General features: G+C 33.9%; 2 protein-coding genes across 3 annotated transcripts in view; one reads left to right on the forward strand and one right to left on the reverse strand.

Moving 5' to 3' along the window:
* The first annotated feature begins 456 nt into the window (after nt 1-456).
* Nucleotides 457-16,192, forward strand: LOC147074880 (uncharacterized). Its single transcript, XM_085943068.1, has 8 exons — nt 457-829; nt 3,840-3,969; nt 7,598-7,790; nt 7,881-7,982; nt 9,474-9,611; nt 11,673-11,786; nt 13,161-13,403; nt 15,588-16,192. The coding sequence occupies exons 1-8, from the start codon at nt 608-610 to the stop codon at nt 16,060-16,062; spliced, it is 1,617 nt and encodes a 538-aa protein (XP_085799194.1). The 5' UTR covers nt 457-607; the 3' UTR covers nt 16,063-16,192.
* A 4,911-nt stretch (nt 16,193-21,103) lies between these two features.
* LOC147074881 (uncharacterized) overlaps nt 21,104-25,231 on the reverse strand; it is a 29,526-nt gene continuing 25,398 nt past the window's right edge. Inside the window, exon 7 of one of the 2 annotated variants that reach the window (XM_085943064.1) lies at nt 21,104-23,548. In XM_085943064.1, the coding sequence (XP_085799190.1) occupies nt 23,113-23,548 (436 nt within the window). In that variant the 3' untranslated portion in view covers nt 21,104-23,112. The remainder of the gene's footprint in view (nt 23,549-25,231) is intronic. The other variant, XM_085943065.1, reaches the window with a different exon arrangement.

A 25,231-nucleotide genomic window follows, 5' to 3' on the forward strand; every position in this document is an offset into this window, starting at 1 on the left:
AATGAGAAATTGATTGAGGTGTTCGCTAAGCAGAAACAACGCCGAATTGATCTTCTTTTTAAATAAGGCAAGAAAGTTTTTAGTGCACCCCCTATGAAAGCAATTTTGGTAACCACCAGCCGCCACTGGTCTGTATTATTTAATGAAATAAAGGGGGTGGGAGGCTCCTAGATTAGATTTTTTTTAAAGGGAGGCGTAGTAACATAAAGTTTGGAAACCACTGACTTAACATTTGACTTTTGTCTAAAAAAACAAGACGTTAATTACACCACGTTTAATTTTTTGAAAATGCAGAAAATTATTGGTCACTCAACGCGTACTATATTTTTTGCCGAAATACTATAATTTTGAAGGTACTGTACTATAATTCCACTTTCAACATATGGCAACACTGCTCTGGGTTGAAGTGTCAAAGTATGTTAGTCTATGGTCGAATGTTTACCATGTATTTCAGGGACGAACTGTCATAATTGTATCATTTCGCACGTCATTCGTCAATAGTCAATACACAGGCTTCTATCCAAAATCTCTACTAGGTACAAAAGTCACAACAGATTTTTGGCAATATAATATAAAAGTTGAATATTGTGGGACACACGGAGAGTCAATGTTTGCCTTGGAAATGGATTCACTGGACAATGTCTCAATAAAATTGGAAAATACTACTGATACACATAAGGATGGATATATTAGCCAGTTATCGGACGTGTGCCAAGCATGTTTGGTAAACAGCGGCTACACAAATCTGAAGGATATGACAGGAATATACGAGTATGATAGTGAAATAGAGGTATATTCGGGGATGATGGAACATTGCTTATCCATAAATGTAAGTATTCCACGGCATGAGTTATGATTCCAGAGGTTTATTATCCGAGGGAATCAAGCGATTTACGCGGTTGGCAGGCCGATTTGAAATCATGCCAATTTACTTCAACCATCTCTACGTATGACGAGTTTTTGTGTGTGGTAAATGTCCCCAAAAAAACTTCATATTTACCATGGGGTTCACCAACCTTTGGGATGTTATTCAGCGCCAGCGTGCAAGCATTCTTATATAAGGTAGTAGCGAAGGATGGAGGTAGGCTGTTAAGATCTGCCATAAATAGTGTACATTAAACTTTGTTAGTCATAAATATTTGTTTTTATTGAACTAAGACTAAAATTTACAGGTGGTCTGGCTTAGTTTTTTAAAATCAATTAAAGACTAACCAAACCATAATAGTTTTGGTATATTTTGGGCGATACAACAAAATTGTACACACTTTCATTCATACTTATTTCTTTTCGTTGGATTAATAATACATTTATTACACATATCGATACCCTAGTTCAATAGGGGAACAACTCATAAAACCTTGTTCCAAGATAATGGCATTTGAATTTTTTGCAGTAATTCTCATTTTAATTTTAAAGCCTCGATTTCGATGAGAGTGTATGTTTTTTATATTTAATTTAATGGAATTCATCAATGCACAATGAAATTGTACATTTTAATAAGGAATTAGCCAATAAATTTGATTATATAATGGAATTACTAATTAATCTCAGAAAGGGTTATTCAATTTTATGACACATTGAAGAAATTTTTGACTATTTTTTTTGCTGAATTATAAAGAGAAGACCTTTCAACATCGAATGGCATTCTTAACTCAAAACCTTTAAATTTTGAGTTGTTCCCCTATTGAACTGTGGTATCGTACAATATTATTGTTAGCTCATTTTTTTAAAATTCATTAAGCCCTGCCTAACCAAACTATAATAGACAAAACATATTATTATATCTATAAAATATCCAAAGTTATGTATGATTTAATTGCATATTTTTAGATATTTTATAGATACACAATTGATTGATTTTGACTATTATCTATTTTGGCTTTGTTTACTTGAATTTGAAAAACTTACCAACACCACCTGTAAATTGTAGTCTTTTTTCAATGAAAACAGATGCATAGGACTGACAAAGTTTATTGTGCACTATTTATGGCGGATCTTAAATACTGGACCCGGAAATTTCCATTTTTTTTTTCCGGGCCGTAATTAATCTAATATTTTCAGCCATCTATTGACTTTTTCGAAAAACTTTTGATGCAGTCAAGTAAGCAAAGATTAAAACCACTCTTCTGCATCGTTTGTTAGTAGATATGACTGGAAAACTTGCCGGTATTGATTGGGTTAACAGTCTACCTCCACCCTTCGCCACTGATATAAAGTGATCGGCATGTTACGGCAACTTGGCCTGAGAACATTTGTTCAAACTAACTAAAGATAGGCTCGCTAACTCGCTGATAGGATTTCGCTGGTTGACTAATTGTATTTTGTCTGATTGATTAATCTGAAATCAAAACGAATACGGTCAAGCTTATTAAAATAACCTCACACGCAGTTGCTAGAGCGATACAGGTGACCAGCAAGGTGGCACATCAGAAAAACCAATGTATCAATTCAATTCAATTCAATTCATTTATTTTACATATTGTGGACATTACAAATTATAAGTTTAAGACGTTCACAACATGACATTTAGAAACAATGAAATATTATTAAAACAATATTAGGTACATAATAAAAGATATAGATTCTACAGTATAAATGTGTGAATACAAAAAATTATATAGGTAGAAGGAAGTACACCGGATGAGTTAAGCAGACCCTATTTTAAGAATTTATAAAATAACGTCCACCTATACCAGGGGTCGGCAAACCGCGGCTCTTTGGGTATTGGCGTGCGGCTCTTTGCCAAATTCCCAATTAACATTTTTTACAAAAAGGTATAATCGTTGTCGTTTTAAATCCGCCCATTGCAAAAGTCGACAAATTAAATTTTGAACAATATAAATAGCATTTAGAGAAGCCAAATAACCGATGAGAATTTGGAGTCACGCCTAAAATTGAAAACTACAAGTTACATACCAAACATACAGACACTCTCCAAAGAAATGTCATTTTTAACATTAGTTTTAAGGAATGCGTGAAAATTGTATGTAACTCATTTTCTGTAAAAAATATATTTATGATTTCAACAATAAAAAAAACTTATATTTGCGTTAGCTTTATTCGCAAAATCTTCTTCACTTGATAAATAAACAATAACATTCACTGAAATAATTCATATTTATAAAAATATATGTATGGCTCTCGAAAAAAAATTTAACCGTTGTGATACTCATATTTGGCTCTTATGGTCCAAGAGTTTGCCGACCCCTGACCTATACTCATCCTCACGTAGATGGAATATATCAACATCCGAAGCGATTTGGTTGAACAGAGTTATTGCCCTCCCAACTGGCATCACCAATGGCAGGTTAGTTCTGCTCCTCGGGAGAACAAACAACTGATGCTCCCGATTTCTAAGATAGTTATCAGGGACACACAAGTCAATAATACCAAGAATGGCAGAGTTCTCATTCACACCATGTATAAGTCGAAAAAAATACGTGGCTAAATATTGATATCTTCTAGGACAGTATGTAAGCATACCTAAGAGAAAGTCAGTTGGATAAAGCCACGGATAGTATCCATATAACCTCAAATAAAAGAGTCTCAAAAATTTCTTTGCATATTCTACCAAATAAAAACAAATTGTAAACATTTACACATCCTGGTCTAGGCCCAACCAAGTCTTCTTTCCTTCGATGATCTTGGTCTAATTGGGACAAATGGCAACTTTACTTTTTTTTAATTAATAGCAACCTTAATTATATGACAACTTTACTGTAGGTGGCAAAAATCTACACTTAATTGTAGACCCAATAAAAAAATGTATCAAAAGATGTGGCTTTCAATCTCCGCTTCACTACTGTGTTCACGCAACCTAATTGTTATCGGTGTTACAGATGAATGCAGATCCAACTAATTGCGGTTACAATTGCATGATATGCGAGGCTTGCATCAAAAGGCTCAGAGAAGTGGCAAAGTTCAAGAGACAGGTGGAGTCAGCTCAAGAGAACATCAGATTGTGGCTCGGTATTTTTTTTTCTAGTTATAGGTTTGGTTTCAACTATTATATACAAACATTGATAATTAATTATTGTTGAAATAATGAGTCTTTTTATTTACTTAAGTAGATGATTATTTTTATTAACAGTAACTGTGGAGCAGCGGCTAGCCATTTTGATTCTCAGGCTTTAAATAAAAATGGTGACGTACCAAAGACGTTAGAATTGAAAAGGCATACATGTGATGAAAGTGATGTTAAAATAATTGTAATCTGTTTCATATTGTAAATTCATTTATAGCAAACAGTTACATGTAAATTGTACGAATTACATTTCACCGTAGCGCAGTTCGCCGTGAGCTTTCTTATCGGAAAGGGATGACCATTGTCACCGGCCTTCTTCACTCTTAGGCGGAGATTGCAGACCGTGGCAATGACAGGGCCAAGAAGCGCGGGGGTGGTGAACAGAAACGCACGATATGGGGACAGATGTTTATTTTTATGGCAAGTCTGTTGATAAGTTACTATGAAGTTAAATGTAAAGTTGAAGTTGCTGTTGAAATTTTTGTTATTTGCTAAGAGTGGAAGTAGGCTGTGGTTTTTTGGGACAGTCGAAGGTTCGGTCAGTCCTTTTGTGGTGGTCTCCCAAGGGAGACCTTCATCTGCTATCACCGTATACTATCGGTACGGTCATCGCTATAGTACCGGGATGAAAAAATTACGCGTTGTTCATGGAGCATTGCAGACAACAATGTTTCAATTTTATTTGATTCAATATAAACATTAATTCAATTTTCATAGCCGATTTTAGAAAAATTCATGAATTCTGAATGAAAACCTAACCTAACAAATAATCCAGTATATCAGCTATTTTTAAAAATTGTTTGCCTCTGGCTTCCTGTGAATCGACAAGAACTGTGTTTTATTTAGACATGAATTTTATGTCAGTACCCAAAGAGGTTGTACAGTCTTTAATATACAACCATATATTTCCGATATAACATTTCACGGTGAAGTGTGATACGGCGAACTGCATGTGTACAAATTTACAGACACAATAGGAAACATCACCTTTGTGTGCTTTGAAATCCATTTGCCTGAGCTGTGCTGAGATAAAAATGCCTAGCCATTAGTGAACCATCATTATTTAGTTTAACAAAACATCCAAACAGGCTGCCATCTTTGTTTTGCTACTCATGCATAGTGCACCACATTACCAAATCCAATGCGATTTTACGTTTTTCTAAATTCTAAATTATGTAGAAAAGAATGGGGAATATAATATACATATAATACTATTGACTAGAGATAGGAAAACTGGTCGATTTTGAAGACTAAGTATACTTACTACCAGTATAAAAAATACTTGTTCCAAAATACTTACTAGTATTTGGAATACTATATAGAGCGTTTGGCGTGCGTATGCGATATAAGTCTCATACTTAACTGGAACTAAAACCAACCCCATATTAGTATTTTAAATATCGGCTTCAATAGAATAGCTATAAATACACTGTGCTCGACTTTTAGAAATGTCCTATTTATTATAAAATTTTAAAAACATTTTAAATTTGTGGGTTGTTTTCCTGTTAGGTTATATATAATATTCTCGTTAACAAAAATGAATAACAGTGTTTTTTTTTCATTTTAAACATGTTTTGAGTGGTCATAACAAGCCTGTGCATCATTTCACCACTGTGCTGCAACACAACATTTATGACCTATTGTTCATACATTCCAATGCATAGACTAATAAATTAAAATATACTATTGTATTGCTTGCACGTCAATAGTGTTGAAAGTCTACCAACTGGCAAGGGACTCGCGATGGTATCATCACAAGTTTTTTGGAACAAGTTTATTGGGCCACACATACTGAGTATGGGTAGTTTCATCCGAGCCTTGAATACACAAACTGGTGACAGTATTTCCAACTCACCTCTACTATTGACTGAGGGGAGGTCTAATTGTATAATTTTTGTACTATTTGATGTGTAACGTTTTAAACAACTCGGATTTCGCCTTTTGGCATCTTCAGGCACTAAAGTACTGGAGTATTGAAGATATTGGTGTGGTGAAGATCAGTGGCGGCCGGTGACAAGAATATGAGGGAGTGCAAAAAAGACTTACCTATTTATGCAAGAGGTCCATCCTCCGATCCTTGGATTTTGAAAACACGTCGTTAACACGAATATTAAAGTCTGGTATTGACGATATCAATTGTTTTTCTATACTTAACATCGCAAGAGCATTTAGCCTGTCTTGAGTCATGGTATTTCTCAAAAATGACTTAATCCTCTCTTAAGTTGAGAAACAACGCTCACTTTCCACTGAAGTCATCAGGATTGTACAAATTATTTTTAATAGGGTAACACTTTCGCTAAATACTTCCAGTAAATTATTATTAGTGAAAAGTTGAAGTATCGATAATGCTTCGTTAAATTTTTTAACAGACAAACGGTACCCTGCTTCCAATTATGAACGTATATCTATTTCTCCCAAGACTGCAAGTTGCATTTCATTTAAAATATGCTTTTCAGAACCACTGTGTTTTTTGATTTTTACTGACAGGTGAACCAAATCTTTAATTCCATTTTCAGTCCAATTAATGTCGCCCGAACAACAGACACGGAAAACAAAATAGGATATTAAGAATATTACACCCGCAAAGGCATTGTGTTTTTGAGTACATTTGCACATTAAATTTCCAATTAACAATCTTCGTTTTCACTGTACACTTTTGAATTAAATTTATACATGGCAAAGGTCGGCCTGCCACTTTAATATCAAGCTGTAAATATCATAATGTGAATATAATCAATATAAAAATCGTGACGATTGTCCTTAATATATGCAACTGAATATACGGTACTCATTGTAAATACTATTAAATCTATATTGTAAATCCAAATGTTGAACGATCAACCAAACTAATAGTCGTGAATATGATTCTATTTTTGACACATGCATCGACATGAAGTTCGTCATTTCATTATAATAATTAGGCTTCCAACTGTATCTCGACGCGTGGCCTGAGTTCTATGTTGGAATATTCGTATCGGTTAGTCAGGTTAGTGTATAAAGGTCCAAATGCCTAGTTAATGTTTGTGTGCTATCCATTGGTACGAGGCACTTAAATTTGAAAAACATTGTTTCCAACAAAGACTCATGTAGTCTTATAGAACTTTGGTGATTTTGATTCTACTAGCTTCATTTTTCTTTTTTTATTGTTATCCGTTATGAATGTATGCGCGTAAATTCAAGGAACACTCCGAATTATGCTCCTCGGTGCGTCTTATCGATGGAGTTATGACGTGTGTATTGGTCGCGTCTCATCGACATTGATGGAGTTATGTGTGTATTGGTGACAGCGGCGTTAGCGAGTGAAAAGGCTTGCATCACTATTGTTCGAAAATGCGCAGAATTCAAAATGAGTAATTTCGCATAAGTTTTCGTTATCGCATTTTTCTGAATATTTTTGAGCAATATTCTGAGCATTTTTATATTATATATTTTTATTTAATCTATGATGGGAGTGCAGTGCACACTTTGCTACTTTACTAGAGCCATCCCTGGTGAAGATACTAAGAATATTGGTGGTGTTTTATAAAAAATATACTTTATGAAATATTTATCAATTTTAATTTTCCGTTGTAGATGGAGACAGTGGTCTGCCATGGTCAGGCTTTGTCCAGTCGAAATGTGATGTTGCCGTTCAAAATGATGCAAAAGATATTGATGTAAAACAGGAAACTTTAGATTTTCTGCAATGTGACGACGGAGACGGTTTCTATACCTCGGATCATTTTGAAGAAGTGCATCCAATAGATGAAATGAGCGTCAAAATAATGTAAATGAAGCATCCATCTTTGTAAATTACTAGTTTTCTTCTGTATGCACAAAGACTGTTGCTAAAAATAATACCTTTTTTATTTTTCAGTTTAAATGAATGTGACGAAATAAAGATGGAATGTGAAAATAAAAAAAGCAGTCGAGTAAAATCGGAAACTGCCAGATGTATTCAACGTAGCAAGAGTAAAATGTATGTGTTTTTAATTTTTTCTCAATCATAATTATTGAGTGTTTGTTATCTTGAAATCTTTGCTTTGGGATAATAACTGATTAAATATGACACTGAAAAGTTAGCTGTAAAGTGAAATGACGTATTACAAATCATTTATTTCCATACAATCTTAATAGGATCAGTTCCAATTTTAGAAAGAAAACCGGCTGATATAGCGAAAAGCCGTGTAACGAGCGGTCTTATTGCGAGTTATATAACTCTAATCGGTTTTGGCTGGTTGTAGGAGTATGTATGGTGTGTCATTTGAAATGATTGCCGAACATTAGCATTACATATTGTTAAAACTCTCCTTTTTCAAGTCCATTTCTAAGCTGGCTTGCACATCTAAACTCGTCTCGTCCACGACACAGCCATAAATCGAACCTTGTAAGAATGTCGCATTCATGTTGCATAGGTCCCTAGCGACAGTGATGCGCTCAATCTCTCGAAATGTCAAAGTCGTCAACAAAAATTAAGCATCATTGCACAAAATGCCGAAACCGATTATTGTGTATTGGTACCGCAGAAATTTTTGGAGTGGTTTCTCCTTGTATAATGATATATGTACAGATATTTTTCAATCTCTTGGACGAAGTAAATATTGGTGCGCTCGTCTGTCATTTTGGACGTGGGTAGGTAGGAGATACGGTATGTTTGATGTTTGAATTAGAAATGACTGACTTGTAGCAGTTATACGCATGCGTAACTGCAACACGGAGGATGAGCGACATGCAACGCGAGTCGCTTGAAATTTGTTGCTAACGACACCAGATGTTTTTTTCAAACTATAGGAGTGTGCAGACTTTTAATTAGGTAATGTGTGTTTAGTAAATACCAACAAATTCGCATCGACATATTCGATGTATTGCAGTCGAGACAAGTTTAGATGTGCGAGCCGGCTAACTCTTATATTTTTTGGATACTACAATTGAAAATTTTTGTTTTATATAGCTGGCGGTGGCCGCGCGGCATAAGCGTTGGACTATCATGCCGTGGGACCCAGGTTCGAATCCTGGGTCTGGCAAGTACACATATTGTTTTTCAATATGTGTGTGAGTCAGGGTATGGACCTAATAGGTTGAGCAAGTGGCTGACATCCATTTCTCGTAAAAACAAAATCTGTTAATACAAACCTCTACTCTGTGAAGGCCCATATGATCCTATTAGGATCGGACATGGTCGAAGAAGATAGCTTATAAAAAACAGTTGATATCTAAACGAAAATTGAAATAAAATATTTGATTCTCATTCACTGTAATATAGAAAGTCTCTTTGTAAAGAATTACTAGAGTCTGTATTTTATAAACTGGCATACACGTCACACAGAAAGCATTGTGCCATCGCGTTCAACTATTGCAAGTTTTCAATGGGAGGGAACGAGATGGATGCTGAAGCGGGGAGGAAACCGGCACGCCAGCTTATAGAAGACAAACTGTCTATTTTATTTAAAAAAAAATCTCAACATTCCAGCAAAACGGGTGCAGTAGTCAAAGGAAAGAGGAAATTGGGATTACTCAAAGCCGAAACAAAAATAGAAGAAGATGTCAAAAAACTTTCACAAGCGATTAAAAATTTAAAGAAAAAAACTGATTGCGCATTATCACACAGGTACGCATCTCTGCACTTTGCTTTGAAGTAGTGAAAATTTTATTCTTGAGTTTTCTATTATTGTCCACTATTATCTACCATTAAATAAATAGTTTCCAAAACTTTTGTGGCTCATCTTTTTCAAATATTATTTTTGTTGGTTCTTGTGAAGTTTTTGTTGCTACACCGTAGTTAACACCGTAACATGTTTCCATTATTTTCATTGCTCCAAATTAACATGGAAGCAACTCCATAAACAAAGTGGTTATCTACAATAATTGGTAACACAGTGTTAACACGGTGAAAATTTTAATTGGTACGCATGTAATGTGAAATACGTCTCTTTTTTGCCAAGCTTGGTCAAGTTTGTATGTGATCGTATAGCTTATCTTTATGGCTTCCCTGTCCGAAGTGAAATTTTGTGTACAAACGTTAAACAATACTCGAATATAGCCTACAATATTTGACAGCATGTGGGTAACCATTAAGTTGAGGCGGCCGTGACGTTGATAGTATTAATTTTCAAAATAGTCCCATCTCAATTCTCGATATGTAATTGACATATTCTATCTCGCAATAGAACAGTTGGTACAGTCATGAGGGGCCGTTTTAAAAGATAGCACATTTGACGGTTAACTTCCTCGTGATAATTAACTGCTTGAATACATGATAATGATATCTTTATCACATTTATCACCTTTTTTATTGCTTTGGGAATTAAGTGATATCTTTGAATAGCCTCGTAGAACGTTTTACAGTATTCACTGGGTTCAGTAGATGTATGAAAGAAAATTTGGTACTGTTCGGTATGAGGAATACAGCGGAAAACACATTTTGAAAATACCCGATATACTGGATTATTTGTTAGTTTGGGTTTGGTTAGGTTAACCTAACAAATTATCCAGTTTATCGGCTATTTTCAAAATGTGTTTTCCGCTGTTTTCCTGATAACCGAACAGTACCGAAAATTTTGTTGTTGGTATGACTTCCTCTTCATTGTCTTCCAGGTTCTTCAGAGTCAATGAGTGTAGTAAGATTGCAAAAGCGAAACCAATTTCCTCCAAGAAATTGTTAAAAGATTAAATAGGCGTTTCATGCTTTGCATTTTGCCACACTTGCAAGCAGAGAGCCCCGATCTCACCATAATATCTTGAGTATGTTCTACCATGGTTCACAATGTGGCGCATTTCATGTTCTGTACTGGAGATCACCTCTCGGAGGAGACGCTCTGCTGGGAATACACATTCTTCTAGACAGCCATAGATGTGGTCGTTTTATAAAATATGTACTGAAACCAGTATAAGTTGTGAACTGACTGAATTTCAAGGAGTCTGTCAATGATCATATCACTATTATTGTCAAACACTTAACTCAATATGTAAAACTTTCTTTAATATTAATACTATCGACTGAAGGTCCTTGATGGAATTTGAATTTAAATTATAATGGATTCAAGCTCTGCACTATTCCATTTAAGTCGTTTTTTGCAACCCGGGTTTCGCCTTTCGGCATCTTCAGGCGCCGTGTACACTCACCAAAGGTAAACACACACTGACAACGAACTCTCTTTACTCTAGCTTATATAATAAATCAATACAATAAATTAGGTAAAAACTCCATTACCTACCTATCAAGTCAAAGGTTACAAAAAAATATACAATATACAACTAATGAATAGTTGAAGTGTCAGTAAAAAACCTAATTAGTAAAAACCCTACCTTATTAATAACAATACCTTCGATAGCATATTAATAAATCGTCAAAACATTAATGATAGATCATTATTCTTTTGAACAATAAAAATACTACATTCAAGAGGTGTAAATCGTCAATTCTAAGAAAAATAATTAATGGGGTTAACTAATGAGATATTAGTCTTTAATTATACTCTTACATGGTACCTACTTTTTTTTTTATAACATATTTAAAAAAAAAATACATATAAATTCGCCTAATATAATATATATAAACTCACCTAATATACACTTATAGATACCTAAATCCTCATCCATACATTCTCATACATACATATATAAATTTTGTATCAATAACATTGACCATATTACTTTCTTTAATGTTTAGTAAACCGTTGGCTGTGCGAGAAGAAAGTGAAAGCAATGAAGGAAAACCCATCAAAGTCGCCATGGGACCCAACATGTTACACTATCACTTGGACAAATTACTAACGAATTGCAGGTAGATTTAATAATATTATATACCAGTGGCGAAGGGTGGAGGTATGCTGTTAAGATCCGCCATAAATAGTGCACGCTAAACTTTGTCACTCATATGAATTTCTTTTCATTGGACTAAGACTACAATATGTGGATAGTATTAATTGTTAGTTTTTAAAATTCAATTAAACCTTACCTAATCCAAGCCATAGTAGATAATGATATTCAAAAAATATTCGTTTATCTAAAAATATCTTAAATTATGTCATTAAACCATATATAATTTTAAATATTTTATTGATAGATATATCACACCGCGAGTGTAAAACTAAGGCATCTGCAAATTTTTCAATTTCAACGTTAAATGCAAAACAACTGCAAAAGTCGTGAACTTGATAATGTAACTGAATGAACAAGCAATATAATGTAGATATAAACCAAATATTATGTTTTTTTTTAGAAACTCTATTTGTCCTAACAAAACGAAGACTTCAAACCCTAATATATCCAAAATATGTCTTTTGCAGATGCCTTGGTTTTACACTCACGGTGCGATATATTGTTTACCGATTATGGTTTGGCGTAGGTAGAGCTTAATGAATTTTAAATAATTAGCCAACAACATATTATGTAATATGTATTTCTAATTCAACGAAAAGGTTTGAAGATTTAGGGTTTAATTTATTTTTTAAAACTAACTAACACCATATGTAAATTGTAATCTTAGTTCAATAAAAACAAATACGAATGACTAACAAAGTTTAATGTGCACTATTTATGTCAAATGTTGACAGCCTACCTCCACCCTTCGTCATTGTTATATACGTTGCGTATAATAATATACTTCTAAACTGATTAACATTAGGCTTGATCCAGCTAGCATTGTGATCGTTTGTGGTATGAGCATTGAGTATGGATGTGATCGAAGGCTATAAATCAGTGATTTCCAAAGTGGACGCTAAGTTGATCAAGGGGGATAAAGAATATAAAATTGATAACTTAGGTTGATAAATAATTTTATATGTTTTGGAGTCTATGATACTTATGAATGTAAAAGAACATACATCACATTTAAAGAGGTTTTCTCACGTATGGATTGTTTTATGTTTTCAAAGTTTTTTCTTGTACCTACTTGAAATTAAATAGCTTTCAGTAGTATGTCAGCAGAAGTGAGTATCAAGATTTTACATTGCGTCTTAGTTCTTTTGCGGAAAAGCAAATATGTAATGATTTCGAAATAATATTCCTTCTTTGTTTAAAGGAATCATTTTTTTACAGGCATTAAGATGTTAATTAGCTGCGATTGAGAGAATTGAGAATTCCTAAACATACAAGTGCCAGCCATCTATTTAATGTCATAAATGTTCAGTATGAAAACTCCAATTCTTTCTTCTAGTGTTTGCGAGAGAAAGTTTGAGACACCGAACGGTTTACAAAAACACTTTCTTCAGCATATTCCTGACCATATTTGTGAAAAGTGTGGAAGTTCCTTTGAGAATCTCACAGTGTTCTTAAAACATTGGGACAATCATTTTCCTGATGATTACCACTGTCCAAAGTGTGACAAAATCTATTTAAAGGAACGCATCAGACTTGATCATGTCAGGCGAAAACATAGCAACAGACCAAAGGGATATAGGTACGTATTTTAATTGTTTTTCTTCTCTGGCACTAGCTCTTCTTCATCACCTCCTTCACTCCTCTTATACAGTTGATCACTCCTACTGCTCGTAAGTCTCTTTGTAGGTCATCAAGCGGCCGAAATTGTGGTCCTTCTGCACTGCATTTTTTTCTGTCCTATTAAATGTGAGCCATTTTGTCAATGCTTGGTCATCCATATGTGTAACGTGACTGACCCTCGCAGACATTTAATCTTTATTTAGAATACTTATCAAATTACTAATAGCATAGAAGCGTCCCGGTAGATTATTTGAGACATTCACGAAAACTCTAGAACCTTCAAAATGTACTAATAGATTACCTGCAAATCACTTTGATTGGAGATTCATTTGTGCAAACTTCACTCTGACTCAATTGTCGAAAATCACAAGTATTTCAACACGATTATAGTATTTTAGAAATCATGTTTGCATTACATAATTACAAAGAAAAAAGTATGTTACCCCGATTTTGCATGTTCGGAATTCATGTTTTCCCACCTTTTACATGTAGTTTCTGAAGTCCCATTTCATTTAAGTACAATTAATACCCTGTTTTACATTTTTATTTCCCGCAATTTATGTCATCCATATCAAAATTCAATAAAAATTAGAAATAATTTTTTATTTTGACCATGTCCGATGCTAATAAGATCATATGAGCGTAGTTATGCACAAAGCAGCCGAGCCACACAAACCTCAAACAGAGATAGAAGCACTTTTATGTAAATTGTGTTTCTTTAAATCAGCAAAGCCTCTGTATACTGTGTATACTTTTTGAATGATAGATATTATATATATATATATATATATATATATATATATGATTTTGTATAACTTTTGAAGAGATAAAAGCATATAATCTATGAAATTTTGGTGTTTTAGCAGTCCAGGTGTTTTGAGTAAAATGATTTTTTTTAGAATGTGCATTTTGCAGAATGCAGCCATCTCTTATTTTTGTAAGAAAAGTCTTTATTTTTGATTATTTTCTTTAAAAATAGCCTTCTAAGTTACTAAATTATAATGGAAATTTCAAAATTCTAAAAATAATTCGAAAAACTTGTAAATTATACATCAATATTTAGCTGCTTGGCACTATTTTTTATATGAAAAATCTGTATATTATATTACATATAATAAAATGAAAAACATAGAATGTAATTGAGAAAATAATGTTTATTAATTGAATGTAGAAAAACACACCTTACAGTTACGATTTTAAAAATTTACGTAAGTACATAATATTATCATTTGGCTGCTTTTTGCAAAACGAATATTGCATATTTTTAGAACGCATTTATATGACATTTTTGTATGACAGCAGCTTGGTTGCTTTATGCAAATCGAAAATGTCATATTCTGCGATTTGCAAAATCTTTAAAACGCATTTATATGAGATGTTTGTATGACAGCAGCTTGGCTGATTTGTGCAGAACGTAAAACAAACGTGTGAGATTATGGAAATCACAATAACTCACTTTTTTCAAAATTGTGGCTTGGCTGCTTTGTGCATAACTACGCTCATATGGGCCTCCACATAATGGAGGTTTGCATTAAAAGATTTTAATTTTACGAGAAATGGTTGTTAGCCACTTGCTCAACAATCTGATTCAATTATATCAATGCATATACAGTCGAAACTCGGTTATTACGATCACGGATATAGCGAGATCTCGGATGTAACGAGGAAACATTCGTTGACATTTTAGTTTGTGATTTTCTCCATACATTTATTCACTTTTATAATGAGCTACTTATCGGATACACCGAGCTAAAAATCGTCAAAAAATTTCTTAAAACTGTTAATGTGTCGATCGTTTAAAAACATTTCGACATTAAGCAATAAAATCCGCCGCCGGGATCGGATTACGTTTATGACATTAGTTAAGTGTCTAAATACCTACCTAATTGGTGTTTTCGCGAATATTGAAAAAGTTTCCACGCATATTCGTTCTTATTGCTACCATCATTTTGACATTTAATTTGTTATTTTGTGTTATTCTTTATTGTGCACACTAACATTGATGACAGAAGATGAAACCTTCAAATCAGTTTATAATATTGAAAGATTGATAAACAAGTCAAAAATATGCACCATACCAATTAATATGATTTTTTTTTCAGTACACTTTCCCTCTACATATATGATATTTTCTATTTTACAGATGCGAGTATTGCAACAATTATTTCGTAAATATTGACGCAAAATATAAACATGTAATAGAGGTGCATAAAAAAACAGAACTGGTGGAGAAATTTCAGTGTCGACTGTGCGGTATAGCGATTGGTCCACACTCCTTATCCGCACACATGCGTAATATACACCGCAAGGAGAGGAACTGCATGTGTGACATCTGTGGAAAGTCGTTTTATAGTAAAGGCAGTGTTAAAAGACACATGTTGGCACATACGGGCATTAGGGATTTCCCTTGTAGCATATGTGGCAAGTCTTACAAAAAAAAGGACACGCTAGATGCCCATATGAGGATACACTCTGACATAAAGAGGTTTGTCTGTAACGTATGCGGGCGAGCTTTCACATATAAATGCTCATTGAAAGGACACATTGCTACTCATCACCAAGGAAAGGTTAAAAATAATAAACGAATATTAGACCCTGGACATAGTTCAACGATTTAACTGTTTTATTCTTCTTCTTTGTAATGTCCATTTACGGACACCGTGCGGTGCCTCCATCTGTTGCTTACCAGTCGTTGAGGATGCCAGAATCTAATCGGTTTGAATAAAGGAAAGGCCAGTTTGAGCTATCGAGGCGTCTGTACAATGTGGCCGAACCGGATCTAGATGTGTGTCGAGCGACGATTGACCAGTGACAGATAAAACTTATAAAGTGTTGTCAGCTTTAGATACTTGGAGGTGCTCATCAGACTGTAAAAAAAGCTCGCTATATACATGAATGTCATATAGTCTCCAAACGGCACACCTGGACAGTGCCAGTTTACGCTTGAACCGTTTCGTCCAAAAAAGTAACTAGATTCGACTTGTACTGCTTGCTCCACACATTCAGTTATACCTAGAGTTTTTAAAAAGTATCGATGCGTTAAAGAATTGATACTTTCTTTCAATATGATACCGGTACTCGTACTTTTTTCCGATACATAATATTGATATTTTGTAATTTTATCAGAAAAGTATCATCTGCACATCTATTCTATACACAAAGCTGCTATCGGTGGTTATCGAGGGTAGTTTATCATATTTATGTATCGAGGCAGTTAATTGTTACAATAAGTTAATCGTCTAAAAGTGCTAAAATGTTTTAACAGTCCTTCTCTTGGATATGGTAATTTTAGAGCGAGATAGACAGTTTTGACAGGGACGTGGAGCCCTTACCTTTCTTTTTATTTTCCCGTGGAACCCCCAGCCTGCCTTATATTGATTTTTTTAAATTTATTAATCTAATAATTTAATAATTATCTGAATTGTCAAGAAGTGTTATGTTTTAACAGCACCCTCTGGCTGTGTTAACTTTTAGAGCGAGATAGACAGTTTTGACTGCTAACTTATTGTAACAATTATAATACCTCAATACATAAAAATGATAAACTACCCTCGATAGCCACCGATAATAGTCTTGTTTATAGAATAGATGCGCAGCTGATACTGATTCTTGCAAATATAAATACAATCTTTTGAATGTTTACTTTGATACCAGATACCATTACGAGGCGTAAACAGGTTACATAACTTTAAGTTAAAAGTACCGGACGATAAATCTAACTAATAAAGCTGTAGAAGTGTCAGCGCAAGTTTGATTCTGGATTCACTTTCACCGGGATCACTTTTTTTGTAAAACATCTACTTCAGTGCGTACAGATGCTTCACATCAAACATAGTGCCTCGTGATACACTCGATTTAGCAGTGGCGAAGGGTGGAGGTAGGCTGTTAAGATACGCCATAAATAGTGCACATTAAACTTTTTCAGACATACATATTTGTTTTCATTGAAATAAGACTACAATTTACAGATAGTGTTGGTTAAATTTTAAAATTCAATTAAACCCTGAGAAACCAAGCCATAATAGATAATAGTCAAAAAATACATGTCTATCTATAAAATATCTAAAATTATGCAATTAAATCATACATAACTTTGAGTATTTTATAGATAGAATAAAATTTTTTATTTATTATAGTTTGGTTTACGCAGGGCTTAATGAATTAAAAAAATGAACCAACAATATGTTTAATATGTAGTTTTAATCTAACGAAAACAAATAACTATGAATGAAAAAGTGTGCACCATTTTGTCGTATCGCCCAAATTAGACCAAATCTATTATGGTTTCGTTTAGGCAGGGTTTAATTGATTTTTAAAAACTTACTAACACAATCTGTAAATTGTAGTATTAGCTCAATAAAAACAATTACATATGACTAACAAAGTTTAGTGTGCACTATTTATAGCGAATCTTAACAGCCTACCTCCACCCTTCGCCACTGCGATTTAGTGTGGTGTGGGGCCGGTTTGATTTGGAGGGCGTACTTGTGTTGTTACTTTGATATTGTCGTCGATACCTTTTCTTTTAATATGGCAACCCTCTAGTTATATCCGCTCAAACACGCATCCACAAGTATACAGTATAAAAATTCAATCATTTTGATGTAGCTTGTACAGTCAAAAGACTTGTGCAAAATTATCATTCACACTCTCACATATATTTGTGCACAAAATTGCGCAAGTATGCTACGTATGTTCTGTTTGTAAAACGGCTTAACATAATGCAGAATGTCTTTGGTTTTACTTAGGTGAACCAAATGCCGCCAGTGCAATGCTTGCATTTTGACCTTGGTACTTTACAGTAACGGTAACTCAGAGCAATTGTGTGCTGAGCTTCTAAAGCAAATGTTTGCAGTGAGTACTATGAGGTAGGAATGGGGACCATTGTATTACGTTTATTTTAATAAATTATATATTATGTTATTACAGTTGTTTTTTTTTCCATCCTTATTCTTCGTGTTCTTACTACTTTGCAGTGAAGCGGGAGGTCCTTGGCCTAACTTCATTGGACGTCAAAGTTTTGGCTGACAAATCACACCGATTGGGAACTAAAAATCCCTCCTGATCCTTCACTTACAAACAAACCTTACCAGTAAATTTATTCACATGGGACAATTGCTCCGTTTGGGCTGGTTTCAATGTTTATTCAAAATTTATTTAGGAAATCATAGGGCCCCTACCGATTTGGCTGTTTATTTCAAAGGTTCCTTCCACAACCGTTTTTTTATTTTGAAAAATTTAAATAGTCTGCAAATCAACTGTATGAAATTTTTGAAAAATTGATATGCATTCAAAAATCTAGTTAAATTATTTATATTTCATTAAAATTTGAAACATTTTGATTTTAATAACGTAATATTTTGCGAAATAGGTCTACAGGTTTTAACGCGAATTTATTGGCATTTCACATTCAAAAATTTTCTGTCATTCATATTTTCAAAATATTGGTTATACTTAAAACGTAAAGGATTTTGTAATAATGGAGTTCTATTACGCAAATGCTACGAGAGGTTCAAATAGACTATATGACGATCGGGCACATATATGCTAAGAGCGTTTTAGTGTCTATGGTCAAATCTATGCCATTCCGACAATTATTATACATACATATTGTATGACAGCTATGACATCCTATTTACACTCTGTGACACCCTATGACACAGGACGCCAACATAAGAAACGGATTTTTCGACATATATATGACCGATCGTCATAGAGTGTATTTGAAGCATTAAGCAACGCGAGAGAGAAATATAATCGAGAAGAAAAGGGGGTAAAAAGGGGCCAGCACAGAAGAACACAAGGCAAAAAATACGATCAACATCTCAAGGGACTTCAGAGTCAATAGCGAATGATGGCACTTTAGTAACAATATGATTCAAAAAAATGTCAAATTGTAAATAGTAATTTATTTCAAGAATTTTTTTTTTGCGGCTTGGCTATTTTCAGCAGAATGTAGAGAAAACCTTCTCGCATCTGATTTATACAAAGAGATTGAAAGACTGGAGAGGGAACACGCCATCATTTATGTACTAAAAAATACGAATCGGAGAAAGACAGTTGTTAATGTTGGTATTCTGGAGCTACTACTTCAAGTTCGTGTGGTAAAACAACATGGCGGATATAATATTGTTATTCTCTCGATCTTGAAAGAAGTAAGATATTTTCGTCGACGTTTTAAGTAAAAAAAAACCATGGCCTCTTGCAGTGCAATAGGATGCAAAGCCAGGAGAAATGCCGGCGTATCTTTTCACAGGTATTTATAATAATAATATTACATTTTTCTTTACGTTTATTGACAAATAAGTGTTGTATTACTATACGTTATTATTCGGTAAAAAAATGTTTATTAATGGAAGAATACAAATGAGTAACAACATTTCGGAATAATATGCATACTATTAATTATTTATACATTGATAGTTTTTCCTAAAAGATCTTTTACAATAACAATTCACAACTTTTACATCAAACGTCAAATGGTTGTTTATTGCGAAAAATCCAAAATATACAATGTGTTTTTCAAAGTAAAAACTGTTAGTGCTAGTTAATGACATTCATTATTTACATAGATTTTATATTTCATTTCAGAGTTAAATATTGTTTTTAAGAATACCAAACAAAAAATTGTATTTATATGAAGTATGTAATGGAGTATATGTAGCAATTTTATAATGTTACATAAATTAAATTATTTCAGATTTCCGAAAAATGAAGTTCTTTGGAAACTGTGGATTGATGCATTAGGGCGGGAGAGCTGGGTGCCATCTAAATATTCATTACTGTGTGGGAAGTATTTCTCGGAAAGTGATTTCATCAGAGGTGGACACATTATCCGGCTGAAAGAGTCTTCAATACCATCGATATTTTATATTAATATACTTCAGGTGCGGTTAACACTTTGTGCATTTTACTATAGTTTAATGAAATGATATCTCTATAGCAACTTGCCTAAAGTTCCTTTTGAAAATTTTGCAAATAAAATTCATGTTTTATCTAAACAATAATGCTATGTTATTTTATATAGAACAATATGTAAAAACAAGACCATATTTCTTATTCCAATATTTAACCATTTGCTATTAACTGATTTGTGTATAATTTTTCATAATATTTTATTACGTTAGTTACGGTAAAATGAGGTGAGATTAATCCACACTGAGCTGAGACTAGTGATATTTTATTTTTTAGATACCTATTAATATTTAAGTACACACAAATAACAACGCGGATAAAGATAAACGACGTGGATTACTTTCATTTCGGTAATAGTAACTCTCATAAAAAATGATGATGGTCGGCCCGGGTCCCTTCGTTGAACGTGACCAGTCCACTTGGAGAAATTTCAATGGTTTGAATTGTTGGGTTCCCCAAATTCTTCGTATACGCGATTATGACGTATGACTCACACTCCTTCTTCATCCTTTGCTCCAAATATCGCTCTCAGGATCTTTCGTTCGGAAATCTGATTAACGTTTTCAGACTTGAAGATGACCCAACATTCTGATCCTTATGTAAGGACTGGCCTCAGCAGTGTTTTTGTTTTTACAGGTACCTATCTAGATTTTTGTATTCCGAGATAGCACTTTGGATTTCAGATGTTTACGGATTCCAAAGAAACACTGGCTTTCCTTTTAAATAATAAATAAAAAAACATCACAGTATAATAATATATTTTATATTTCTTTATTCCGGTTCCTTAACGGTAAAAACAAATCACCATTTTTGCTCCTACGTGGAACATAATATATGTGGGCCTTCACAGAGTGGAGGAAATATTAACAGATTTTTTTTACGAGGAATGAGTGTCAGCCATTCACCCAACCCATTGGGTTAAATACAAATACCGGTAATAAAATATACATTCTTTCATTTTACCCTGTTCCGATTGTATTAATTGAGACCATTGGTTTCGAAGTCGGTTACCTCAATTTTTTATAATTCTTGTTCTCTAAGTAGGTACTTCTACACCATGTGAAAGTTTATTATCTGACAAATCTAGCTTCTTTATTTAGTAAAATCGTATTAAATCAAACTGGAAGTCGGTTAAAAAATCAGCCATATTCGTAAGGCACCGCTTTTAAATATGGTTTTTTAGTAATTTTAATGTTTCGCCACTCGTTGTTTGCAAAAACAAAATATTCAATTTGCAGTCTTAATAATATGGCTAGTGGTTATTGTGATTATCTCGAAATGGCAATTTATGAATGTAACTGACTGACACCGATAAGTAGCCTCTATTAAATAAATTTGCAATACATTGAAGATATTACTAAAGACGGTATTTTTGGTAATTTTTTACCGAGATGGTACAACATACATTGCAATTGTGAATGGGGTTTGAGAAGGAGGGATATCAATAGGCACGTACATATTCACAATAGCCATTGCTCGTTGAATCAATTGGTACGATTATGATCACAGAATAAGTTGGATAAAGATACATTTTAAATGTAAACCCGCTATAGATATGTCATTGTCATAGATGAGGGCTTTCCTCTCCACATTGCATCAGTGCCGATTCAATATAATCGGAAGTTGTGGCATTATTCTTTTTTAAAATTTGAGAATCGTTTCAGTTCATAATCATGTATAATTAAATGGTTCAGGTCGCAGTTTCCGGCTCTGTTATATACAAACCAGATTCATTAATACCGAGAACATTATTACTGAAAAAACATAATTTAAAAACTTCAGAAAGATACTAAAGATTTACTCTCCGGGAGAGTGCTCGTATCCTTTTCGTAAGACATATTTATTTAAAAATTGCGATAATACCCAACTTAAAAAGGATCTCTCCGCAGTATCTTGGGAAACTATTTTGTTACCAAACATGAGTATGGAAGATGCCTCGGCTTGTTTCTATGCTAAACTATGGGAGTTAATTAATTGACACTAACGTACCGAAAAAATGCATAACTCTAAGTCATCGTTATCCCCTTCTAGTTTTATAAGCCCTTAATAAAAGTTATAAATGAAAAACTAAACAATCATAAAAAATGGAAAAAGTGCAGTAACCTCATCGAGTGACTTGCAGTACCCCTAAAGCAGAAATAGCATAAACCCCTTGGATCATTTTAATTCTTAGCTTCTCAATTGTAGTGAGAAACAATATTTCTTTAAAAGAATAAAACTCTCGAAAATGAGTTATTTTTTTACAACATTGTTCTTAGTTTGTATTCTTATTTGTCCGGTGGTTCTTTGTCCGGTACAAATCTTGCAATCGATTTTTAACTAACTTCCCGACTAGCTAGAAATTTGAAACTTTTAGAATATATCAGAACACGATGCCAATGTATTTTTTTAATACTTTTAGCCTGTAGAAGTAGAATTGAATTTATTTTCAGTTAATTCTGTTTTGTATGAAAAGTTATTTCGACACCATTACTGGTTGCTAAGCGGATGGTCCTAGAAACTAAATTATTAATATATACGTCCGTTACTATGGAAATCAAAATGAAATTTCAGCATTATTTCTATCAAATACAAATTTTTTTTGATCGTTTAAGCTAGGAAGTCAAGTTTATATGATTCAACAGAAAATTTAAAAATGTTGTATATAAAAAGTTCTTTTTATCTTGTAATTATTTCTGATAAGAACATAAAGAGGGCCCAGAATTTACAGTTCCGCCTATTCATGGATAGTCTTTCAACACTGATGCCAACATTTACTTGTTATCTTTTTGTCGATGGTGAGTGGCAATATGCCCTTTTAAAGAGCACTTATAGGTGAATCGTTGCCCGCACTCCTCGCAACCAAATCTCTTCACATCAGAGTGTATCATCATATGCGCGTCGAGGGTATATTTGTTGAGGTACGCCTTACCGCATACGGTGCAGGGGAAGTCCCGCACACCTGCATGAGACAGTTTATGTCTTATCACAACCTGCTTGCTAAAGAAGGCTTTACCACATATCTCACAGATTATGTTTTTCTCCTTGAGGTGGACTCGCCGGACATGGAGTCTCAGCGCATTCGGATGGATAAATTTCTTGCAGAAGGTGCATTTAACTTTGTCTTCTAATTCCGTCTTGTGGTGCGCATTAAATAAATGCTTCAAACGACTCCCGATGGTATTAAACGTTTCCTCACAATAATCGCATCTGTGAAACAAAATAAAACGCATTATATATGAGCATTGAGCTGATCGTCATATCGTCACTGTTCTGGCAGAAGATATTTTATATCGGCTAGGTCAAACTGAAGGTAGGAAATGTACGATTTTCGTTTGTAGATACGTCTCCATGAGCCCATTGAAAAACACAAACCTCTTTGGATTTACCCCATTTCGAATGTGAAATATAAAACAACACTAATGTGTCAAATATATCGTCACTGTTCTGGCAGAAGACACTAATTCGAAAAAATGACATATTGAGTTAGTTATACCAAAATGTTCCTTATTTCAAACTTTACCGTCTGGAAACCTTCTTAATAAATAAACAGTCTTTATTTTAAAGTCATCCTTTTTACGATTACTTAATAAACTCACATGATAGACCATTTCAAACATTTTAACAACTTCAAAGTCAAATTACTCAAAACTAGTATTCTCCAATTAGTGTGTAGTGCCAGAACAGAGACGATATTACTCATATCAAAATTGAGGGTTAAAAAGGGCATTCAAAGTGCTAGTAGCTTCCGCCATAAAAATGGGCATATCTTTATTATATGTACTTCAGGGGTCAATCTTGGATGACTGCTCTCGAAAAAAATAGAAGAGACATTCCCACACATAAAAAATGGAAGAAGCCTTACAACACAACTTAAATACATCGTGATACGCCTGATTAACACGGGCGGGTTTGATTTTGAGGGTATATAATATAATATTTTTTTGGTACACCATGAAAAATTGGGTTACATGTAAATTGTACATAAAACATTTCACCGTGGCACAGTTCGCCGTGAGCTTCCTATCAGAAAGAGATGACTGTATACTATATGGTCTCCAATTTTATTAGATTCAATATGAACATTAATTCAATTTTCATAGCTGATTTTGGCAACATTTATGAATTCAAGAATGAAAACCTAACCTAACCTAACAAATAATCCAGTATATTGGCTATTTTCAAAATTTATTTGCTGCTGGCTTCCTGTAAACCGACAAGAACCGTGTTTTATTTATACGTGAATTTTATGTCGGTACTATACGACCCAAAGAGGTTGGACGGTCTTTAATACAGTCGAACTTGGTTATCATGAAGAAGATGAGACCGACTGAATTTGCTTATTATAAGCATAACTCGTTATACAACATTTTTCACGCCACGTTCTATTTAAGCATAGAACATAAAAAATCTGAAAACCATTGCAAAAATCTCCGAAACAAGCATGGCATTCATAAACTATAAAAGAAGTTGTTTATTGTAATGAAGTGCTGAGCCGCCGGCGCTGGCAGGTACCTACTGACTTCACAAAGCTTGGATTTTTTACATGCAATTTCAACCATATGCGTGGATACTTTTTCGTTGTTGTCGGCGAATCCGATCCCAGCGGCATCAGTCTAGTTAACTGCCCGATCGAATTTTATCGCTTAGGGTTGAAAATGTTGTTTTTAAACGATCGACACATTAACAGTTTTGCTCGGTATACCCGAGAAGTACCTTGTTATAAAAGTGAATAAATGTATGGAGAAAATCATAAACTAAAATGTTAACGAATGTTTCCTCATTACATCCGAGATCTCGCTATTTCTGTGATCGTAATAACCAAGTTCGACTGTATATGGCCATATATTTCCGATACAACATTTCACGGTGAAGTGTGTTACGACTAACTGC

The sequence above is a fragment of the Rhyacophila brunnea genome, unplaced genomic scaffold (genome assembly GCF_057557595.1).
Source record: "Rhyacophila brunnea isolate RB1 unplaced genomic scaffold, BYU_Rbru_1.0 scaffold_15, whole genome shotgun sequence".
Taxonomy (NCBI): domain Eukaryota; kingdom Metazoa; phylum Arthropoda; class Insecta; order Trichoptera; family Rhyacophilidae; genus Rhyacophila; species Rhyacophila brunnea.